The following is a 23,836-nucleotide window of genomic DNA, read 5'->3' as shown; positions in this document are numbered from 1 at the left end:
TTAAAAGCTTTTGCACAACCAAGGAAACTATAAGTAAGGTGAAAAGACAGCCTTCAGAATGGGAGAAAATAATAGCAAATGAAGCAACTGACAAAGAATTAATCTCAAAAATATACAAGCAACTCCTGCAGCTCAATTCCTGAAAAATAAATGACCCAATCAAAAAATGGGCCAAAGAACTAAACAGACATTTCTCCAAAGAAGACATACAGATGGCTAACAAACACATGAAAAGATGCTCAACATCACTCATTATCAGAGAAATGCAAATCAAAACCACAGTTAGGTACTATTTCACACCAGTCAGAATGGCTGCTATCCAAAAGTCTACAAACAATGCTGGAGAGGGTGTGGAGAAAAGAGAACCCTCTTACACTGTTGGTGGGAATGCAAACTAGTACAGCCACTATGGAGAACAGTGTGGAGATTCCTTAAAAAACTGGAAATAGAACTGCCATATGACCCAGCAATCCCACTCCTGGGCATACACACCGAAGAAACCAGAATTGAAAGAGACACGTGTACCCCAATGTTCATCGCAGCCAGGACATGGAAGCAACCTAGATGTCCATCAGCAGATGAATGGATAAGAAAGCTGTGGTACATATACACAATGGAATATTACTCAGCCATTAAAAAGAACACATTTGAATCAGTTCTAATGAGATGGGTGCCTATTATACAGAGTGAAGTAAGTCAGAAAGAAAAACACCAATACAGTATACTAACACATATATGTGGAATTTAGAAAGATGGTACCGATAACCCTACATGCGAGAGAGCAAAAGAGACACAGATGTATAGAACAGTCTTTTGGACTCTGTGGGAGAAGGCAAGGGTGGGATGATCTGAGACAATAGCATTGAAACATGTATATTATTATATGTGAAACAGATTGCCAATCCAGGTTCGATGCATGAGACAGGGTGCTCAGGGCTGGTGCACTGGGATGACCCAGAGGGATGGGATGGGGAGGGAGATGGGAGGGGGGTTCAGGATGGGGAACTCATGTACACCCATGGCTGATTCATGTCAATGTATGGCAAAAACCACTACAATATTGTAAAGTAATTAGCCTCCAATTAAAATAAATTAAAAAAAAAAAGAACTGGACATGGAACAACAGACTGGTTCCAAATCAGGAAAGGAGTACGTCAAGGCTGTATATTGTCACCCTGCTTATTTAATTTATATACAGAGTACATCATGAGAAATGCTGGGCTGGATGAAGCACAAGCTGGAATCAAGATTCCTGGGAGAAATATCAATAACCTCAGACATGGAGATAACACCACCCTTATGGCAGAAAGTGAAGAAGAACTAAAGAGCCTCTTGATGAAAGTAAAAGAGGAGAGTGAAAAAGTTGGCTTAAAACTCAACATTCAGAAAACTAAGATCATGGCATCAGGTCCCATCACTTCATGGCAAATAGATGGGGAAACAGTGGAAACAGTGAGATACTTTATTTTTGGGGGGCTGCAAAATCACTACAGATGACGATTGCAGCCATGAAATTAAAAGACGCTTACTCTTTGGAAGAAAAGTTATGACCAACCTAGACAGCATATTAAAAAGCAGAGACATTAGTTTGTCAACAAAGGTCTAGTCAAGGCTATGGTTTTTCCAGTAGTCATGTATGGATGTGAGAGTTGGACTGTAAAGAAAGCTGAGTGCCAAAGAATTGCTGCTTTTGAACTGTGGTGTTGGAGAAGACTCTTGAGAGTCCCTTGGACTGCAAGGAGATCCAACCAGTCCATCCTAAAGGAAATCAGTCCTGAATATTCATTGGAAGGACTGATGCTGAAGCTGAAACTCCAATAATCTGGCCACCTGATGGGAAGAACTGACTCATTGGAAAAGACCCCGATGCTGGGAAAGATTGAAGGCAGGAGGAGAAGAGGGATGACAGAGAATGAGATGGTTGGATGGCATCACGGACACAATGGACATGGTTTGGGTGGACTCCAGGAGTTGGTGATGGACCGGGAGGCCTGGTGTGCTGCAGTCCATGGGGTCGCAAAGAGTCAGACATGATTGAGTGACTGAACTGAACTGAACTGACAGTCAAGGAGGAGGTGCTGCAGACATTGTAGACGGGCTGGGATGTTAAATTGGGTGTAGCCTAAGAGAAAGGGAGGTGTTAGTAAGAGCAGAGAGGGTGGGTTGATGGAATCAGAGCCCTGGGGCTGGAATCAGACAGATGGGAAAACTGGGGCCCAGAGAAAGGAAGTAACTTGCTGGAAGGATGCTGTGGGGCACTGCCCAGCTCTGCACCATCCCCGCCCCCCTTCAATGCTGGAGCCCTCAGCCTGTTGGTGATTGACAACACATGGCTGGGCCCCTCGCAGCCAACGACCTTCAGCTGAAAGTAGCCACCATTCCCAAGGCTGTGCACCAGTCCCAGGTGGCAGCCTGCATCTAGTGATTGGTCAATGCGGGGACATAACACCCTGGCTCCTTTACCACCATTTAGGACAATTCTGAGGGGACACACTGGCTCCAGAGCTGCCCATGTTATGGCTGCATCACAGTTCAACTTCCTCCTCTGACTGGTCCTGCTTTCTTCACTCCTCGCAAGTGTTGATTCTGACAGTGCTCCCCAAGAAACCTCCTGCCCACAAAGCTCTGTGTCACATTGTTTTCCTGATAATGCAGTCCATGATGCTTCCCTAAGATCACAGGCCAATTCAGTGGAGTCAGGACATGAACCCATGTCTTCTGACTCTGGACCTTTCTATCACACCTGGCGGACTTCCCACACTGATTGATTCCTCTTAGCTCTTTCTCTGTAACATCCATCCAGGGATTTGGGACAAGTGACCTTAGAGACTGGGTCAAAGGTTGCTAGGAGAAATGTCCCTCCTGCCCTAGGTGCACCCTGCAGGGCAATGAGTTTGTGCATGTGGAACAATTAGTGCTGTTACAGGTTCTTCCGCAGGGAGGAAATGGGAGGTGACTTCCTGGCTCCCTGGGGGGCTCGTCCACTTGCTTGGGTTTGTGGCTAAGGAACTCAACCTGGAGCAGGCTGAAATAAAAAAGATCATGTAGGTGGCTCAGGGCTTGGAATCCAAGGCCCTGGACCAGGTAGGGCTAGCCTTGAGAACTAAGTTCTACCCCAAGACAGAGAGGTGTGCTAGGGGTTTTCAGAGGCACACCACACCCTGCTGAAGCAATTCCCTGCTCCTCATTTTGCAACAAGACCCAGGGGCTCCCAACTGGCACCCCTGCTGTGCCCACCTACAGGATCCGCTCACTGTTTGGTGGTGAAGTATATGGAACCTCGTTTATAGCCCTGTGGAGCCACAGTGATAGAATTTGTATGGATTTCTTTGCTGCTTTTGTTTATTGCTGTGCAGAGTCAGTGAGACCCAAAAGAGGCCAAACCTAGACTTTCAGCAGCTCCCCGGGCCTCTCAGGATCAATCTTCTGTTTGGGGGAGCTGGAAAGGGGCTGAGAGGAGGCCTCTGACCCCAGCTGACAATCAGGAAGCCAAGTGCTTAGGGTGTCACAAAGCTTTTGTTTAAACAACAAATCCCTCAAGTAGTAAACACACCAATACTTAGTATAACATTCACAAAGCCCCACAGCAAGCAAGACGTGTGGACCACACACCTTAGAAGAAGGCAGTAAATGGGCACTTTTAGAAGTTCCAAGACTTGATTCAAGTAAGAGTGAGGGCCAAACAAGGCTTTCAAAAGTGTTGTGCTGGGCCGAGAGGGGGAAATGTCTAGGGGTCACCCTGTAGGGAAGATTACGAATGCTCAGTCCAGACAGAAGGGCGCTGGTTAAAACCTCACCAGAATGGACAGTTATTGTCCCTGCTCATTTATCCTTCCCCTAGGATTCTATTTATCATTTACATCACTTCACTTTGGGCTCCTCAGGCTTCTCCAGTAACCTTGCACTCATTATGATAATTGCACCCACCTATCTTTTGAAGGTTACACTCAGCCTCAGGGTGTCTGTCTTTTCAGAGCTCTACAATGCCTACTGCCTTAGTGAGCCTACTGTAATGGTCTCTCCTCCTGACAGGCCTAACCTACAGAGGAGAACCACCACTGCGTTTCTTAGCAGTGCCAGTAGGTACCCCTGTCACAGCATGTTCCTCAGGGCTGTGGTAAATGGTGTATTCTGTGTCTTTCTTTTCTTTTTTTTTTTTTTAATTCTGTGTCTTTCTATTGGAGTTTTCCAGTCTTTTTCAGTATGTTTTAGTCTCTCAGTCATATCTGACCCTTTGTGACCCCATGGACTGTAGCCTGCCAGGCTCCTCTGTGCATGGGATTCTCCAGGCAAAAATACTGGAGTGGGTTGCCATTTCCTTCTCCAGGGGATCTTCCCAACCCAGGGATCAAACCCAGGTCTCCTGCATTTTAAGCAGATTCTTTATTGTCTGAGCCACAAGGGACACCCCCTCTTTCAGTATATCCACTCCAATATGTCCACTTCTAAATCTTTTGATCCTGTATTCCATTATTGCCATAGAAATGCTGGCATTTTTACCTCATTTAGTGTGGGTCATCAGGTTTTCTATACTTCTAGAAGCTGTCTTAGTGAGTCTTCACTAACTTTTGTGATCCTTGCCAGGGTATTAAATCCTATTTTCCAGGGTTGTGTTCTCACATTGATAAACTCTCCTTTTTCCAACCTTATAGTCTAGCTCCCTTGATCAAGCACTCACAGAATCAGTTTCATGTGCACGCTTCCAGCTCCTGCCAATCTGTACAAGCTAGGCTGTGCAGCTACTTGGAGCATTGTTACTTTCCTTCTTTACCAAGCCTACCATGTTCATGCTGTGCCTTAACTGTTGTTATAGGCTTAGTGGCTAGAGGGGAAGTAAATGCATGTTTTGCCTCCTGGGGGAGAAGTTCTGCATTATCTCCAAATAAGAGGTGTGGGGACTATTAAAGGTAGGAAAATCAGGCCAACTTCTACGGCCTCAGAGGGTTCAGGGAAATCTGGGGATTCAAGATTTTGATGGTATCCCTCTAGATATCCCCAAACTGTATGTCAGGGTCCTATTCTTTCCCCAGGAAGCATCCTGATTTTGATGCAAATAAACCTGTCTCCATTAGTAGTTAATCTTTGGAGCTCAGTAACCACTGAAATCTATTGATCTCATAGCTACTATTTCACCCTATTTCTCAAATACGTGATATAGCACAGCAGATCATATGTTCCCTTCTACCAGTATACCATTGCAATTCACCACCTGGTAAAAGTCTACAATGACAGGAGTGTCACCTCGTGGCAGAGAGGTATCTATTCTCTACCTACCCCTCTGCAATGTGGATCTCCTTGCCAACTGGGCAGTGAGTGATCTAGCTCCCAAATCCCATCGAAATGCTGGCTTTCCTGAGTTACACTCAGTCTCAAGTGTCATAATTTGTGTTCCCCAGGAAGCCAACTCTAAGACAGAATGTAGCACGCCAGATGCTTATTAAGAGATGTCTTTTGGATTAACACCTGTGAAAGGAGCAGGCCTAAACAGGGAGTGGGGCTGGGGGCTGGAGTTGAGCTGCATTGCAGGCCCAATAACAGCCTCAGTCAACCCCACAGAGAGATCTAAAGTTAGAATGACCCTTCCGGGTTATCCCAAGCTGAGCTGAGATGGTTAAGCCTTTATAGTCCTCTTTGGGCTGCCCCTAGAAAGCTCTGTGACCTTGAGCAAGGCAACTCCATATCTGAGGCAATCCCTGAAGGAGCTAACAGCTGGAGGAAGCTTTCCAACAGTGCTCTCAGCAGCTCATCCAAAAAGTCCTCTATTGAAATGGGAGATAGGCTGTCACATCACAGAATGCAACACAGGAACCAACTCTTGACTCTTGTCTGCTTGCTAAGTCGCTTTAGTCGTATCTGACTCTTTGCGACCCCATTGACTGTAGCCGATGTCCATGGGATCCTGTCCATGGGATTCTCCAGGCAAGAATACTGGAGTGGGTTGCTGCACCCTCCTCCAGGGGATCTTCCCGACCCAGGGATCAAACCTGAATCTCTTACATCTTCTGCATTGGCAGACGAGCTGTTTACTACTAGAGCCACTTAGGAAGACCACTTTACTCTAAAAATGGATAATAAAAAGTAAAAAATTAAGCATTTGTCCAGTCTTTCCTATATGAATTGTATTTCAGAGCAGCCAAACAGCCAATGGGTGGTGAGGATAAATTCTATACAGAGGGATCCAGTTAATAAATTATAAGAGATGATGAGATTAGTTTATTTTTGTTTTTCAACCCTAATAAATATTTTTTCAGATAATAAACACCAATTAATGAAACTACAAAGTGAAAGATTGATGGGAAACTTTATAGGGGAACATTCAGGCTGCCTCTACTTGAACCCTCTGATTAATTTGAACATCACTGAGTGTTAGACTTTCTGATGTTATACTTTCTGATGTGTTATACTTTCTGATGTGTTGCAATAGAAAGAATACAGCACCATCTCTGAGCACTTCTGCTTTAAAAACTTTGTACTGGAATCTAATGAAGACTTTAGAGCCAACTTATGGTTTATAGTTATGTTAAATTTATTCCTCTAATGAAAGGAGCAACCTAAGTAACAACAAAAATAAGCAAAGAGACAAATGAGAATGTAGGACTTTCAACAATAAAAGTGACTTGATTTCTTCAACAGCTCAATAGAAGGAAGAAAAAAAAGAGAGACTGTTTTAGATTAAAGACACATAATCAAGTACAATGTGTGCGTCTTGTTTGGATCTAGATTTAAACAAACCAAATGTAAAAACACTTTTTTTTGAGATAATTGAAGAAATCAGACTATGGGCTGGGTATTAGAGAACATCAAAGAACTGTTATGAATTTTGTTTCAGTGAAAGTGGCATTGTGGCTATATCTTTTGGAAAATGTCCATATTTTCAGAGAAGAATGAATTACATAGGATAAAATGACATGCTGTTTGAAATTTGTTCTAAAATATACAAATAGAAGAAGAAAAGAATATATAAAGCAGGTATAGAAAGGTTTTAATTTTAAAAAATTTTATTGAAATATACTTGATTTACAATGTTGTGTTAGTTTCAGGTGTATAGCAAAGTGATTCAATTTTTGAATGTGAGTAATTAGTATCTGGGAATTCATATCATTCTATTTTTGTGTATTTAAAAAATTTTAAGATACCAAAAAAAATGCAAAGAACCCAGTAGGGGAAATAATGTTCAAAGGACATAAATATACAATAAACATTTGAGAAGATAGTCAGTTTTACTGAAAGGAAAACACAAATTAAAACATTGAGATAGTAATTTTTATTCAAAACATTGGAAAAAGGTTAAAAGGTCAAAACCACTTGGTGCTATGAATGTAACAAATAGCTAACTTTCTGGGAGGGCAAATTGTCCCCATCTTACAGTATTTATTAAGAGTAAACCACACACATGCTTTTAGACACAACAGTATTCTGTAGAAATAACCGTACCAGAAATTCATGAGGATGTACAGATCATGGCAAGAAAAAAAATTCAAACAACATGAAATATCACAGAGGAATGGTCAAATAATGGTTCATCTGTATCAGGGATCATTATATTTTAAAAAATAAATAAAAATATTTTTTCTATAATCAAATGGTGTATGTTTCTTTAATAGTACAAAAAATGTAAAAATGCAAGTAAGAAAAAACAGAAAAACTCATAATTCCGGACCTGGAGATAACATCTTGAAATACATCATTTCAAGTGTTTCTCATTGTGTGTGGGGTGTGTGTGTGTGTGTGTGTGTGTGTGTGTGTGTGTGTGTAACTACATGCATATTTATACATATATGTATGTGCTTGTTTTTCCAATAAAAATAGGTATCACGTTACACAATATTCGGTGACCTCCTGTTTCCTTAATTCCCTCATAAATATTTTCCACATGAATAAATTTTCATCTGCAAACACGGTCCTTAAGAGCTCCATAGTATTCCGTTTTGTGCATACTGCATAAACTAACCCCCATCTCCTACTTGCGGTATGTAAGTGCATTCCAATTTCTTCTTTCATAAACAGCCTCCCTGCATGCTTGCAAAGATTTAAAGATGATTTGCCAATTGCCTTCTGGAAAGTTCTGGCTGCTTCTGGAGGCATTTGAGGCAAAATAGTCTGAATGCTTTCCCATCACGCGAGCCTGCCTGCTATCTCCCCAGATAGCAAAACTGTACTTTTCAGAACTTCTAAGACTTGTCTTATCCTGCCCGTTAGTCATGCCTCCGAACTGGGGACTCTGTTCCAGAAATCCCTACACCCTCTCCCTCCCCTCGCCTCATCCCCGCCCCTCCCCACGCGCCCGCCCCCTCCCCCGCTCTTTCCCGCTCGGCGTCCTGGCCTATGGCAAACGCCAAGAATTAATTAGGGGCGGGGATCAAGGAGCGGCTGTCAGGAGGTCGCCATATTTCAGTACGGCCCCGCTGCCGGCCCGGCAGTCGGCTGGTTGGGAGAGGTGCTGACAGGGCGGGGCCGCTGCGCGGCTCTGCCGGCCTCACCCCCTCCCGCCCCGGACAGGTGGCTGGAGCGCGCCCCGCCCCCGCCAGCTGCGGGTGGGAGCGAGCGAGAGCCAGTCCCGGACGGCCGGGCGAAGAGTCCGGCAGCGGCAAAAGAGTATCGTGGCGGCCAAAAAAATGCTCCTGTACCGAGGGGCCCCCGCGGGCCCTGGCGCGCCGGGTAGCGCGCTGGCCAGGCCGGGCGGCGGCCCGCAGGCCTTTGGGATCCGTTTGAGCACGGTAGGTCGGGGGCCCGAGGGGGCGGACGCACGCACGCGGGCCCCGGGGCTGCGGGGGGCACGCGGGGAGGGCCCGGCGGGCCGAGGCCTCACGCGGGACGGGACCTTCTCTCGCCCCCAGATGAGCCCTCGCTACCTACAGAGCAACTCCAGCAGCCACACGCGACCCTTCAGTGCCATCGCGGAGCTGCTAGGTGAGTGGCGAGGGCGGGCCTGGCCGTGAAAGCCCGAGGCAGAGGTGCCAACGTGGTGCCGGGGACGCGAGAAGAATGTGCGGAGCCGCGCGGGGAGGGCCGGGGCAGGGGTGGGGGCGTCGGGACCGGCCTCGGCTCCGCAGACGGCGGAGGGGGTCGGCTCCGTCGCCAGGGACGAAGTTCCGCAGATAAAGCTGAGGAAACAAGATGTGACCCAAGAGTTAGTCCCTTGTGGTTTTTCTCTCTGGCCCGTGACGTTCCAGGCGCTTTAGGGTAGCTTAGTGAGTAATCAAAAGGAGATGCACACAAATTTCGGGCCCCGAGGCAGCTGGGCTGTCCACGGGGGCCAGCGACAGACGGAGGGCGCCAGGCTAGCAAAGAGGCATGAAGAAAAGTCTGGAAAACGGAGTTCTTTAACTTTTGGGACCAGAGAGTCTGGGAATGATGGGACATCTCTTAAGAGATGACACGAGTGCATTTGGCTCCCTGCGGCTGTGGAGCGCGGGGTCCGCGATCCAAGAGCGCCCTCACACCGCTGGAATGAATAACTGAGCACTTAACCTCTCGCTCCACCGATGTTTGCTTTTAAAGCGTTTTCAGTTGATCCCTTGAAGCCAAGTACACCAGCTTTTGCAGTAGTGTGCTAAATACTGTGTGGAAAGCAAAGAAGAAAAACATTCCTGGACAAAATGCAGCAGCATACCGAGCACATTGCAACTGTTTCAAAAATTAAAGTTATGGAAAGGTATTTCTGGGGCAAGGTAGCACAGAACAGAATCTTGAAAATGGTTTCAAAGCTCCCCCAAATGAGCCCCAGACTCCACTTAAGCAATCGCTGTGGCCCTGCAATGTGAGTTGTCTTGAGCGAGAAGTCAGTGGGCATCAGGAGAGTCACTTGCAAGGGTGATGGGGAACTAGGGTGATTATTTTCGCCATAACACAGAATGCTTACAATATGTATGACTGTTCGTTAGAAGGTGAAGGAGACAAACTGACATTGACCCGTTTTGAATCCTAGAGAACAGGGACTGTATTTTTCAGATTTTGCACCATGCCCTGAGGGAAATTCACAGTGGAGTGAGATCTAGGTGCAGGTGACTTAACAAAAGAGAAAAAGAGGGGAAAGCCACCAGTTTACTTAGTGAGAAATGAGAGACAGAAGCTTGTTCCCTCACAGTAGCACCGTGCAGAACCATGTGTACCTATGCTATACTGTGTACTGAACTTTATGGGTGATTTTTAAAGTGTTTCATTTGTAGTTTTGAATATATATGATTCTTGCCTTAAGCATTAACTTAAAGAACCTAATTCTGGTCTAAGCCGACCCATACAAGTACAAGTATACAGGTGTATTATATACATACACACACATGCCTGCACACATATATACCAACACAGATTAAAACCAAATCACAACTATCTGTCATATTAATAATAGAGAAAAGGGAGAGCAAAGTGTTAACTGGTAATCTGAAGCTTTCAGTTTAGATTTTCCTTCAGTAGTTTTCTTCACTTATGCATTAATTTTCTGGTGAACCGTTCATTTGATGAATATTTATTGAGCATTCACTGTGGTAGACACAAAAATGAATACAACATAGGTTCATCTTCGAGTAGGGGAGAGAAAACATGTACAGAAGGTTTATTCTTTGTATAACTGCAAAATAGAAAGTGATATATCGGCAAAGATGGACACATTTTGTACTGTGGGAGTCCAAAGGAAGGAGGGGTGACATTCAGCTTACCGGGAAAAGGAGAGTTAGGAAAGACTTTGGAGAGGAGGTGACATTTGAGCTGAGATTTGAAGGATTGGGACATGTGGGCATGGGTGTGGGGAGGGGAGGGCATTCCAGGCAAAAGGAACAACTGCATGAACCAAGTCATGAAGAATACTGAGTAACTGAGTTTAGTTGGAACATGGATATCATGAAGAGTTAAAACTATAGGTCCTTAGAGAGTTTACATGGAGCTTTCACAAATATATTTTTAGCTATACTTTTTGGGGTAAACAGCAGCAGTATTACCATTGTCATCATTATTCTCATCTTGTAGATAGGGATACATAAGCTCAGAGAATTTAGTTGACTTTTCCACAATTATGTGTTTAGTAAGTGGCAGACCCAGGACTCAAATGTAGGTCTTTTTACCCTAAGTACTAAGTAGGGAATGAGGTTAGAATGGTGAACTGTGACCAAAATGAGACTGGGAGGCTCGAGTATTTGGGCTTCAGGAAAGTTAATCTTGCAGCACTGTGTAAGATGAATTGGAGCAAAGAGGGACAAGGCTTTGAAGGACTAGGTAGGAGGTTATCACAACAATGCAGATAAGAGGGAACAGACTCTGTAAACTAAGAAAGTGACAATGGAAATAGAAATACGAAGATATAAGAGAGACTAGGGGTGTATAGGGTAAGAAAGAGGGAGGGACAAAAAATGACTTTCATATTTCAAACTTGTCATTTGAATACTGACACTGTGTGTGTGTGTTTGTGTGTATGAGAGAGAAGAAAGGAAAAATAAGCTTGTGTCAGAAGATGATGACCTTAATTTTAGATGAGAGCAGTTTTAGATCCTTACTGGATGTCTTGGAGGGCCACAGCTTGGCCCTGACAACCTTGCAGGAATCGTCATAGGCCATTCGCCTGGAACAGGAGGGGATGGGGGAAGAGCTATATCAAAACCAGCTATCTCCCACTTGCCATCCTGTCTCTCCAGGGATGCTGTCATGGGACACTTTCTTATTGCCTCCCAGGTTAGAATGAGCTATGAAGGTTCAGTTATGATGTTTTTCTAGACCCCGGGTCACATGGTTAGGGGATAACATAAAGTCACTGAGACTTGGTTTCTCATGCTGTTAACTACGTGGTGGCTGAGAGGAGTTAGAGTCCTCCCACTGAGGGTACCATGAGCTAGGTTAAGAGAGATAAGATTACTTGGGATCTGAGAGCACAGGAGACTGTGAGCCAAGTGAGGGGATAAGGACTTCCCAGGATTTGGTGGTTTGCTATCACCTAAGTGGTGGGCCAAGGGAGTTGAATAGGATTTCTCTCTGCCCTGCCTGGTCACAGATTAGGTGGGCTGGGCTATGGGAGAAGATAGATTCTGTAGGATTTGATAGCATGTGCTATGTGTTGATAACATTTGAAAGGTTAAACAGAAATTGGAACCAGCTGCCAGATTGGTGCCTTTTTAATTGTAAGTTCATTTATTGAGGCCAACCTGTTATTACAACTTTATTTGTTGAGGCCAAGTGGAAGGCCACTTAAAACCAAAAGTAAGTGCAAAGCTGTGCTTACTGCTGCTGGTCTGTCTGCTGATCTCTTTTCCCCTGCTGCCCCAGCTGCCCCTGGCCTCTGCTGTGCCCTCTCCCCCCTGTATTCTACCCACTTCCAGCCAAGGAGGTAAAATTTCTAGCTGCTCCTGGTAGTTACCTTAAAACTCTTTGGTAAGTTTCTGTTTTAAAAAAAGCACCTAGTAAAGTTTTGGTGAAATTGACAATAAAATGGGGGAAAAAAGTGATTTTTGTGAGAGGCTTGCAAGCTGGTTCATTGACTGTACAGTTATATAAATGTGGAATTGGAATTGATATGCATTATATGTTTGAATTATCAATGTTCATTAAGTGTTAGGGGAAAAAAATCCCTCTATGTCCAAAGTTTTCAAAGTAGAAATGATGTCCTGTTGGTTGACAAGGTAAGGGCATCGGTCTCAATGGCCTTGGCTGCCAGCAGCCGTGACTGATAGGTTCTAAAACAATTCAGGGCCTACTTGCCAAGTAGTTTTTTGAAACAATGTAGGTGCCTTCACAATGCTGAATCCTTCTGTCAGTTAAAAAAATCTGCTGCCTCTTATTACAAAGTAAAATACTGTCTTTCTGATAAAGGCACTATTGCACATCAGACTTAACAATTCCTGCCAAAAGTTGGTCCACATGACACAAGGCTTGACCCCACCTAGTCCTTAAAGATTGACTCTATCAGACCTTTTAATCCCCTTCTGGGGATATCCGTGATGCCTTAATGCTGTTATGACTTTCTGGGTTACAGTCAGTGACAGTTTTATCAGTAATTCTGGCAACATCATTGTGGCCCTTGAAATTAAATCTGTCCTGTTTCATTAGATGGACATTCCACACATTTAAGTGGTTGTAACTGATACTGTTTTTTTTTTTTTTTTGATACTGTTAATTGTGTTACAAAAACTGGTATTTTGAATATGTGCAACACTTCTCTTGCTTGTAAGGGATGTTCCCCACAAAGAACTGCCATGATTTGAACATTGATAGTGGGATGAGTATGCAACCGGAACCCCACCCAAATCTTCCAGCCCAGCCACATGGAATCAATGTAGGATCCCAGGGAAAGGGAAGTGGGTGGGAGGAAAGGCCTTTGTCTTGTTTAAAGAGCCAGTAAAGACAGGAGTGCTTGAGGCACCAATCTAACAGATTGCACAAACTGCCCTCCCACTCCAGCCAGTGAGCCCTAATGAGACTTTTGTACCACGTGTGTCGATGACTGGCAACTATGTAAACTGGCACCTGTGGCAAAAAGATGTGACTATTCAGCCAGTGTCATCCCCTGGGGTTGCAGACATGGCACATATATTAGAATACAGCTATATCTGATGTCTTTGAATTCTTGGATAAATAACCCATTGTGAAGACCTAACCCAGAAAGAATTGTAAAACTTTCTGTATGTTTTTCCCTACTTTAATCCTATGTTCTCCATTTAATGAGAATTAGACAGTCTCACCTTCAAGACTATTACAGAATACCTAAGCAGACTCACTCTTCTAAGCATACTTGGTACATCGTTTGGATCTAGGCAGGCAGTTAGTGTTTTGGTTTTAACCTCTTAACTCTTTCAGTGCCTCTCATACTATAAATGGGGATGGTGATAATATCTGTGTTCTTTAATGGATGAGGTGATGTAAAAGAAAAGTAGAAAATAAAATCTTTGCAATAAACTCTAATGTGTGTGGTATGTATCTATTTGTAACAAAGTTGCAGGTTCAACTCTTCTCCATAACCACACTTTACTGTATATGTCTGTGAGCAGTAAAGTGGCTAAAAGATAAGAAGTAATAAGACAAAAATTGAGCAAAATGCCTTGTACATGGAGGACTTAATTTTCCCATAATCCTTGAAGTTTGAAGAGAAAAAGGGCAGATTGCACATCAGTCATTATGTGAAATCTAGAAATCAGCTTCATAAACCTGTCTGCTATCATTCCTTTCTTCCCCCATACCATTAATGCTCCCTGCTCACCTTCTGGGACATTCGCATGAAGGGAATAAAGGACAGTTTCTATGTCTTAGGGGCACTGAACTAGAGATTTTAATAGAATATTAGAAAAAGAGATCTAATATCACAGATTTCTACCTTTTGCAGATAATGCTGTAGATCCAGATGTATCCGCCAGGACGGTCTTTATAGATGTTGAGGAGGTCAAGAATAAAACTTGTTTGACCTTTACTGATGATGGATGTGGGATGACACCTCATAAACTACACCGAATGCTCAGGTAAAGATATCTTCATTCTTTTTCTCTTGTCTTGAGCTCATGAACTCTATTTAAGGCTTAATAATTTTCTTTTACCATTTTCCTTCCTCTTTATTCATTCAGGAAATGTTTATTGAACAGCTCTTATGTACCAGGACACAGGTTATGAAATAGACACTCTTCTTGACCTCATGGGACTTAAGAGTTTAGCTGGCAATTCAGACAGTCAAGTAGTAATCATAACAAAAAATCATAGGTATGATGATAGAAAAGTATAGGATGCAATGAGATGACTCATCAGGGGAGCCCTATCTGATCCGGAAGGTCAGGCAGAGCCTCTTAGATGAGATGATGTTTAGGCTGAGATCTAAGGGGTGATTAGTAGAATTTAATGAGGTATAGGTACAAGGGGCAAGGGTGAGAGTCTAGACAAAAAGAACAGCAAGGTTAAAGACCTGGAGGTCTTCACTGATCTGAGACCTTCTCCAACTTATATTAACTTAAATTCACTCTTAAAGCAGAAGTATTGGCATTATAACAGTTTATAGATTAGAACCATGAACATTCCCGGGTATAATCAAGCCCCACGAAAGATACAGAAGATGTCATACACATAATATTTGAAAGTTTTGCAGGAGAATTACAGTTAGGAAATTCTCTTTTCTAACTTCTGAAGCTGGTAATATAGATTTCTGTTGCCACTGTCAGTTCATTTAATTACTTTAAAAGGTTTGTAATTAAGAATGTAAATTTGTACTTTATTATCTTCACATATCACTCAGTGAAAGATGAGTGCTTCCTCAACTTCTTTCCTTCTCGCTTCCTTTTTGAGCAAATGAGGTTTATTACTCTCCATGTGGTTTCCTTGGAGAAGGCAACGGCAAGCCACTCCAGTACTCTTGCCTGGAAAATCCCATGGACGGAGGAGCCTGGTAGGCTGCAGTCTATGGAGTCGCGAAGAGTCGGACACCACTGAGTGACTTCACTTTCACTTTTCACTTTCATGCATTGGAGAAGGAAATGGCAACCCACTCCAGTGTTCTTGCCTGGAAAATCCCAGGGACAGGGGAGCCTGGTGGGCTGTCGTCTATGGGGTCGCACAGAGTCTGACACGACTGAAGCAATTTAGCAGCAGCAGCAAGTGGCTTCCTGCACTAGTGTGTGAAGCATGAGTACCAGTGGAGGAGGGAAAGGGCTCTGAGCTATAAAAATGGAAGAGATTTATTTGGTTATAGTTCTCTTTGAAGGTATTCTAATTCTCTAACCCTGTTTCTTAGGGAAATCTTTTTGAGTCATCAAAGAAGTGAAATTTGGGCATAACCAATTATAAAGTTGGTTATGTTTTACCAGTCAGCAATCTGGTACCACATGTGTACCATATGTCTCAGATCCTCATAATTAGAAGAATATCTGGGGAAAGCTTCTAGAAGTGAGATAAGAACATGGCCAGTATGTTGGTGAAGGTATGGAGTGGCCCTGTTTTTGAACGTATAGCCTCACTTTTATGTCCTAAAGTTAATAATTTATATTGTGAAAAATAGGATTTTAGGTGGGGTGGAACCAAAATATTTATGTGTCTAAATTTGTATGTAGTCGTTTTTTCCCTAAAATCACATATCTTCTTATTGATTCCTTCCCACCACACGTTATCCCAGTGACATGGGTGTCAAATAGTGGGCCCAACAAATCTTACCACCTTCTATTTGTTTGTGGAGCTAGATATGTGAGAGTTGGTGCTTACAATTATAAGGCAGGAGGAAGGAAGAGGGTGGCTTCAAAATAATTGTAACAGTAATTGCAACAACTTTTGTTCTGGGCTTCCCTGGTAGCTCAGATGGTAAAGAATCTGCTGTAATGCAGGAGACCTGGGTTCAATCCCTGATCAGGGAGATCCCCTGGATAAGGTAATGGCAACCCATTCCAGTATTCTTGCCTGGAGAATGCCATGGACAGAGGAGCCTGGTGGGCTACAGTCCATGGGGTCGCAAAGAGTTGGACACAACTTAGCGACTAACACTGTCTCTTTTGTTCTAGATTCTTTCACCAAATTTTTATTGAACACCTACCTATGTGAGAGTCACTGGAGATAAAGGGGTGAACCAGACAGATATGATTCTTGTTGTCAAGGGGCTGACAGTTTAGTGAAAAAGATACAAAATAATTGACTAGTAGTACAACTACATAGGTTATTCTACTAGTGGTAAGTGCTGTGAAGGAAAAGTAGTTTCTATGAGAGTATATAGCAGAGGGATCTAATCTAGTCTATGGAATCAAAAAAGACGACCATGTAGAAATGACATTTGAGTTCAGATATAAAGGATGAGCATCATTCATTCAAAAGTTTGCTTCCTTCACAAGGAACAAAACAGGCAGAAACTACAGTAACCATAGAATTTTTTTGACATTATCATGCCAAAAATGTTTCCCACTAATTTGAGCTGGGCAGTTGTTCCTCATATTTAAAAATTAATTTTAGAGAATTTTAAAAATTTTTATTGAAGTGTAGTTGGTTTTTAATGTATTTCTGCTGTAGAGCAACCTGGCTCAGTTATACATACATGTATATTTTTTCATATTCTTTCCCATGATGTTTTATCACAGGATATTGAATGTAGTTCCCTGTGCTATACAATAGGACTTGTCCATCCATTTTATATATATCAGTTTGCATCTGCTGATCCCCAAATCCTCCCTCCTCCTCTCCTTGGAAACCACAAGTCTGTTTAATTTTAGAGAATTTAAAAAATGAGTCCTGGATTATGTATAGTTATATGTATTAGACTTTATTTCTGATCGTATCTTGAAACAAACTTGAATCAGTTAGAAGGTCCCATTTATTTAAAAGAGATTATTTAGTCCAACTCTTAACTTCCAGCCAGGGATTCCATGTACCACAATTTGTTCTAAAATAGTTGAATTTTAGAGGTAGCATTGAAAACTTTTATTAAGTATATTAATTTTTCTGTTTGGGGTCATATTACTTTTGTATTTGGAAAAAATAACAGGTAATCATGCAAAATTATTACAGAAATTCTATTTGACCTATAACATTTTCCAACTTTTTATGCTACTCTTATATTTTCAGGCTAATAAAATAGTTATGTAATTAAGCAACAGTTTCTCCCATAAGTACAAAATCCCGTGAAAATTAAGGTAAAAAGAAAAATTCTATCATTAAATTCCTTTAAGGTTCACAATTAGTTCTGTTTAGCTTATGGGGATAGTGTGTGAACTGAATATATATAGTGAGCTGAATATATATAGTCTATATATTCAGCTGCCTTTGTTGGAAAACCTCTTTTAAAGGTCAAGGATTAAAAGCAGCCACAGAAACAAAATATATATATATATATATATATATATATATATATATATAAAAGCAGCCACAGATTCATAAATTGAAGGTCTTTGCTCCCTTTGATAAGTGTATTTCCTAGTAGGTCTGTTCTTCTAAAACAACAGCCAGAGAATAGCAGTATGCTTAGTATCCTTTCCTTATTTTATGCTACATATTATATCACCAGTACATTTAGAGAACAGCAGTACTTTCCCTTTTATATCCATTAATTTGCTAAGGTTTTTTTTTAATTGATCAGAGTCCCAGTTTAAATTTACCTCTCTAGATTCTAGAGTTGACTTTTTTAAGGAACTTGGAAAGAAGCTGCTATTTTCCTAGATTCCACTCATAGAATACCCTTGGTGTGTAAATACTGTTGTCTGTTTCATTAAGGAGATAGAATAGGACTGACTTAGTGAAGAGAAACCACCTAAGACAAAATATCTATGGAAAATTAAAGAATCTGCTTGTAATACAGGAGACCTGGTTTCAATCCCTGGGTCAGGAAGATCCCCTGGAGAAGAGAATGGCATCCTACTCCAGTAACGTTGCTCAGAGAATTCCATGGACACAGGAGCCTGGTGGGCTATACAATCCATGAGGTCTCAAAGACTTGGACACTGAGCGACTAACACACATACCAAACTATATAAGATTCATTCCTACAATTCTGTTATTTATTGTGAATACGTTTATGTTAGGCAGCTATTGGATTGGTATCTGGCATGTATTCTGAGATTTTTCAGTTAAATAGAATACCTAATATGGGAATGCAAGTGGAATAAAAGAACACAGAGGAAGAATTAAGGGTAACATAACAACAAAAACAAACTGAGCATCCGGCTCCTCTCATCTCATTCTCATCCTTTGGCATTTCTGGTTCTTGCCCTGCCCCACTACCTATCTTTTCAGCCTTATGTAGACTTAGTCGGTAAAGAATATGCCTGCAATGCAGGAGACCCAGGTTCAATCCCTGGGTCGAGAAGTTCCCCTAGAGGATGAAATGGCAACCCACTCCAGTGTTTTTGCCTGGGAAATCCCATGGACAGAGGAGGCTGGCAAGCTATGGGTCCATGGAGTCAAAGAGTCGGACATGACTTAGCAACTTCACCACTACCACCATATAAGCTATAATACAATGAAAGTTTATAGTTATGAAGGGGAAAAGATAATAGATGACAGAACAAGCAGAAATGGTAAGGAAATTAAAGAAGCAATATAATCTCCCTATTTTCGCCACTTTCCCTTGACCACCTAATTGAAGCTTAGGTAGCATTCAGTTCAGTTCAGTTGCTCAGTCATGTCTGACTCTTTGCAACCCCATGGACTTCAGTGCACCAGGCTTCCCTGTCCATCACCAACTTCTGCAGCTTGCTCAAACTCATGTCCATAGAGTCAGTGATGCCATCCAACCATCTCATCCTCTGTCATCCCTTTCTCCCTCTGCCTTCAGTCTTTCCCAGCATCATGGTCTTTTCCAATGAGTCAGTTCATCGTATCAGATGGCCAGAGTATTGGAGTTTTAGCTTCAACATCAGTCCTTCCAATGAATATTCAGGGCTGATTTCTTTTAGGATTAACTGGTTTGATCTCCTTGCTATCCAAGGGACTCTCGAGAGTCTTCTCCAACACCACAGTACAAAAGTATCAGTTCTTCAGCGCTCAGCTTTCTTTATGGTCCAACTCTCACATCCATACATGACTACTGGGAAAACCATAGCTTTGACTAGACGGACCTTTGTCAGCAAAGTGATGTCTGCTTTTTAGTATGCTGTCTAGGTTGGTCATAGCTTTTCTTCCAAGGAGCAAGCATCTTTTAATTTCATGGCTGCCGTCACCATCTGATTTTGGAGAAATAAAGCATTATTTTCTTGGTAGCATTAGAGAAGGTTAAAGTCCAAATAACTCTGTAAATTCGTTTCACATGGTAGGTAAGTTTACTGTTGATAAAGAGTCCTGAGTTTTAGATATGACATTAGATCTGAAGTAGAAGTAGAGAATAGCATATGACCATTCTCAATGACTTCTAGAGTTTAGAATTGAAGTTTGAATACTACTTTGTAAGTTGTAATATATTATACACGTAGTGTATCATTTAATCCTCAATTCTATCACAGGAGGAAAAGGAATGCTTGAATCAGGAATGCTTGAATCTTAACCAACTTCTCTAAGTTTACTTTCTGGATTGCTAAGGCCCATAGACTGCATAGGGCTTAATGCTCTTTTGGTATTTTCAAAGGAACTTCTACCCTAGAAATTACCTTTTTATGTGATTGGATTTATTTGCTGGATATACAAAGGTCTTTTAAAGTGTCTCATCTCGAGGGACACAATGGTATCCTGTAACACTTGAAAATTAAAAAGTGATCCTCCTTCCTTAGCAAGTAAACACAAACCCCCACCTCTAGGAAGTAGAAATCAGGTGTGTGTATGTGTGTGACTCAGTCGTGTCCTACTGTGACCCCATAGACTGTAGCCGTCCAGGCTCCTCTGTCCATGGAGTTCTGCAGGCAAGAATACTGGAGTGGGTGGCCATTCCTTTCTCCAGGGGATCTTCCCAACCCTGGGATCGTACTTCAACCCAATTAAAAGAGAGCCAAGGCCAAGCTGCTCAGCCATGGCAGGTAGAGCATCTATTTTATCGATGTTGGAAAAACATCTGATCTGTAACATGAAATCCTTCCTTACACTGTAAACCATGAGGGCAAGAATCATGTCTCTTATTATTAAGAGTTGTGTCTCCACTGCTTGGCATGCTGCACAGCACATAGTAGGTACTCAGTAAATATTTATGGAATGGATGGTAGTGTACGATATTGGAAACTTAGTCCATCTGGAGAGAACTCATCTTTAAAAAATTAGTTTTATATGTCATGAGAGAAGATATATGAAGGTAATACTTATTTTCTAGCTTTCCATGTCTTTAATTTTTGTTTGGTTTGGTAATTTTGTTGTGTGTTTGAATGGAAATAGAAGAAAGGGGAAGGATCTAGCTCCCAGATTTAAGCTGATCCTAAGGGGCCGCAGAGATTGTTGAGGTGGCTTTGTGAAAGGCCCTTAGTAAAATACGAGAGACTTTATACTGCAGCTGTTTGCTGATATTCAGAGGCAGAACTACCTATTTTTATCCCTTGGCCACATTCCAATGAACTGTCCCAGCAGATGGAGCAGAGGGTAAGAATTGGAAGGTTATCCTTTGAGTGAATAGTTGAAATTTGCAAGATACATAACCTCTGACTTTCCAGTTTCTAGAGAGTGATAATGACCAGGTTAGGGATGCCTACTCTCTGCCTCGTACCTCTGACTAGTGTCAGTATCTGGTACTCTTGTTACCCTCTCTCAGGTGTACTCTGAGAGGTGTACCCTGTTCGTCTTCCCCTAACTTTACTATTAGCAAACGGAGCTCTTTTATCTAAACAAGAAAGGCAGCTGTGCCATAGCCTCTGTTAGTGAAAAGAGGCTACCTTTACCTTTATAATATGTGACTCTAATGCAGCGGAAGTGTTTATGTGTACACAGACCACACAGGAAAATCAGTGCCATTACCCCATGGTTATTTCCTATGTTTTCACTTAATGGTTTTGCCCAGAAATACCAAAAGGAAGAACTTTTTACAAGTGTTCTTCATTTGTAAGCCAAACATTCAGCCTACCTATCTTAGGATGCTCTTTTACCTTTCTGATTTCTTCTGATTTCTTTTTTCTTGTGTAATTGCAGCTTTGGCTTTACAGATAAAGTCATAAAGAAGAGCCAGTGTCCCATCGGAGTCTTTGGTAATGGTTTCAAGTCAGGCTCCATGCGGCTAGGAAAGGATGCTCTTGTCTTCACCAAGAACGGGAGCACTCTCACTGTTGGACTCCTATCACAGACATACCTGGAATGTGTCCAGGCCCAAGCAGTTATTGTACCAATTGTTCCATTCAACCAGCAAAACAATATCCTTTCTGGAAATGGGAAATGTTAGTTAAAAATTAGTCTAACCTGACAATTTTGATAGAAACCTCTTTCTTCAGGTCAAATGCAGCTATCAAAAGTTTCCATATTTAAAGAGGTATTCAGATGTCTTAAATTTAACTAGAATTTCACCCTATTAAATATTATTAAAATAAATGGATCATTGGAAGAAACTGAAAAATGTTTTTGTTATTTTGCAGTCTTCATTGTTACATGATTTGATCTATATACTGTCTCCACCCCCTCACCACTCCTACGGTACAGTTCCCTGAGGCCTTCTCTCTTTTTTCCCCATAAAAGTAGCTATATATGTGTCACCCTCCTAGAAACATACTGTTCATTAGCTTATCTGACAGCTGAATAGCTCATTTTTCTGTACCTGGGCAAGCTATTATTTCAGTTAGATACCAGGTTGTCTTTACGCAGACAGTATAGCAATAAAGTTTGAACTCATTGCTTCCAAAGAGTCTAAAAATTCAGACTTTGATCTGTTTCTTAAGTATAGGACTGTCTTAATTTACATGGAATGTTTGAAGCAATATTCTGCAAGGGTAACTGATTTTGGTATTTGTCTCTATAATCTTTCTGCATCCCCCCTCCCCGCTTCCCTTTCTTCTGAAGCAGTAATGCCCATGCTTTGTATCTTTATGTCTATATTTTGTCTAAACATGCAACCCAAAAGGCAGATCTTCCTGTGATAGCATCCTCTGAAGATAATTTTTCTTTGACTATACTTGGTTTTACAAAAAATGATTATTACTGAGGATTCTTTGCCCAGCCTAGAAGCCATCTTGAACTATTCAGTTTTCAACAGTGAAAATGACCTGCTGTCCCAGTTTGATGCCATCCCAGGCAAAAAAGGCACTCGTGTTCTCATTTGGAACATCCGCAGGTATAGTATCCAAGAGTGATAGATTCTAATAAACAGAAGCAGTATGATGAAGCATATTTTAATAAATCTCTTCTCTAGAGAAGCAGAGTAGATAAATTTTGATTCATGTTTGTATCTCATTGCATACTTTTCCTTAACTTTCTTAGAACCACAGCTCTGTTTGAGACAGTGCTTCTTAGTGGTAAAATGTGCAGCTTGATAATGTGGAGACCTGTATACATATCCTGAGGCTGTTACCATCAAGATAGTTCAATATTATTCTAAAATCTTCCAAATCCATTATAAATATCTATTGTATATTCACAGACACTGTTTAGAGATAGGTCAGTGATAGTTATTTCACCTATTTGACAGTGAAAATGAAGTATAAGGAAGAAAATTTAGGGTAACAAAGCAGAACACAATCTTAAAATAATAAGGACATGTGTATTTGTGCTTTCAGAGTAGTTGGATCAAAAGTAGAAAAATCTTTGAAGCAGATAAATTTGAACTATAATGAAGTTGACTTCAGGTCATATATTTAGAGCTACCTAGAAATAGTTTAGGATATGTCATTTGTCTCATCTTGTCATGTTAAATGAAATAGTGTCCATTGAAACCAAAAAATCTTCAATATAAAATAGAAGTGGAAAAAAAATAGAAGTGGTACTCTTATGTTTAATAGAACACAGTATCAGATAATTCATTCTTCTTTTTCTCCATAGGTCAAGTATTTTGCCTCATTTCTTAGTTGGGTAAAACTTAGTTAAAAAACTGTGGTGGTCCGTATAGAAAGTGCTTTGAATTAAAAAGAAAAAAAAAGTAAGGTAATTTACATCCTCCTGTGTCCTACTAGGAAAACCTCAAGTAATATAATTTATATTATAGAGGATCATTTTCATGAGGTATTTCCAGTGATTTAAACACATTCTCAGCAGACTTTTCTCTCTGTATATTGTTTCTCAGTTACATGGTACTAGGTATTACATAAATAAGATTCCATGGTCAAATAACTTTGGGAAAAGCTGGCTTAAACAGAGCTTACCACATAACTTTATTATAGCACTTCTGAGAGGCTTTAGTATGCTAAAACATTATTTCAACATACAGTGAAAATATTTAAGAGAGCAATATAGTATGCTCAAAAACCTGTCTCTCCAGACCTCTTTTCCTTGGACAGTGAATGGTGAGGGCCATGGGGGACAGGAATCTCCTCAGAGTACATTTGTTGGAGTGGGATGGGTAGCAGGAATCAGGATTATC

The 23,836-nt window shown here is 41.5% G+C and overlaps 1 protein-coding gene across 1 annotated transcript in view; it reads left to right on the top strand.

Moving 5' to 3' along the window:
* The first annotated feature begins 8,436 nt into the window (after positions 1-8,436).
* Positions 8,437-23,836, top strand: part of MORC4 (MORC family CW-type zinc finger 4) — a 55,050-nt gene continuing 39,650 nt past the window's right edge. The window contains exons 1-5 of the mRNA XM_061137885.1: positions 8,437-8,717; positions 8,838-8,910; positions 14,300-14,432; positions 21,466-21,684; positions 22,448-22,594. Coding sequence (XP_060993868.1) covers positions 8,616-8,717; positions 8,838-8,910; positions 14,300-14,432; positions 21,466-21,684; positions 22,448-22,594 — 674 coding nt within the window. The 5' untranslated portion in view covers positions 8,437-8,615. The remainder of the gene's footprint in view (positions 8,718-8,837; positions 8,911-14,299; positions 14,433-21,465; positions 21,685-22,447; positions 22,595-23,836) is intronic.

Source organism: Dama dama, chromosome X, assembly GCF_033118175.1.
Source record: "Dama dama isolate Ldn47 chromosome X, ASM3311817v1, whole genome shotgun sequence".
NCBI classification, from domain to species: domain Eukaryota; kingdom Metazoa; phylum Chordata; class Mammalia; order Artiodactyla; family Cervidae; genus Dama; species Dama dama.
The sequence above is the reverse complement of the archived record's forward strand: the minus strand, read 5'-3'. Positions and strand labels throughout refer to the sequence as shown.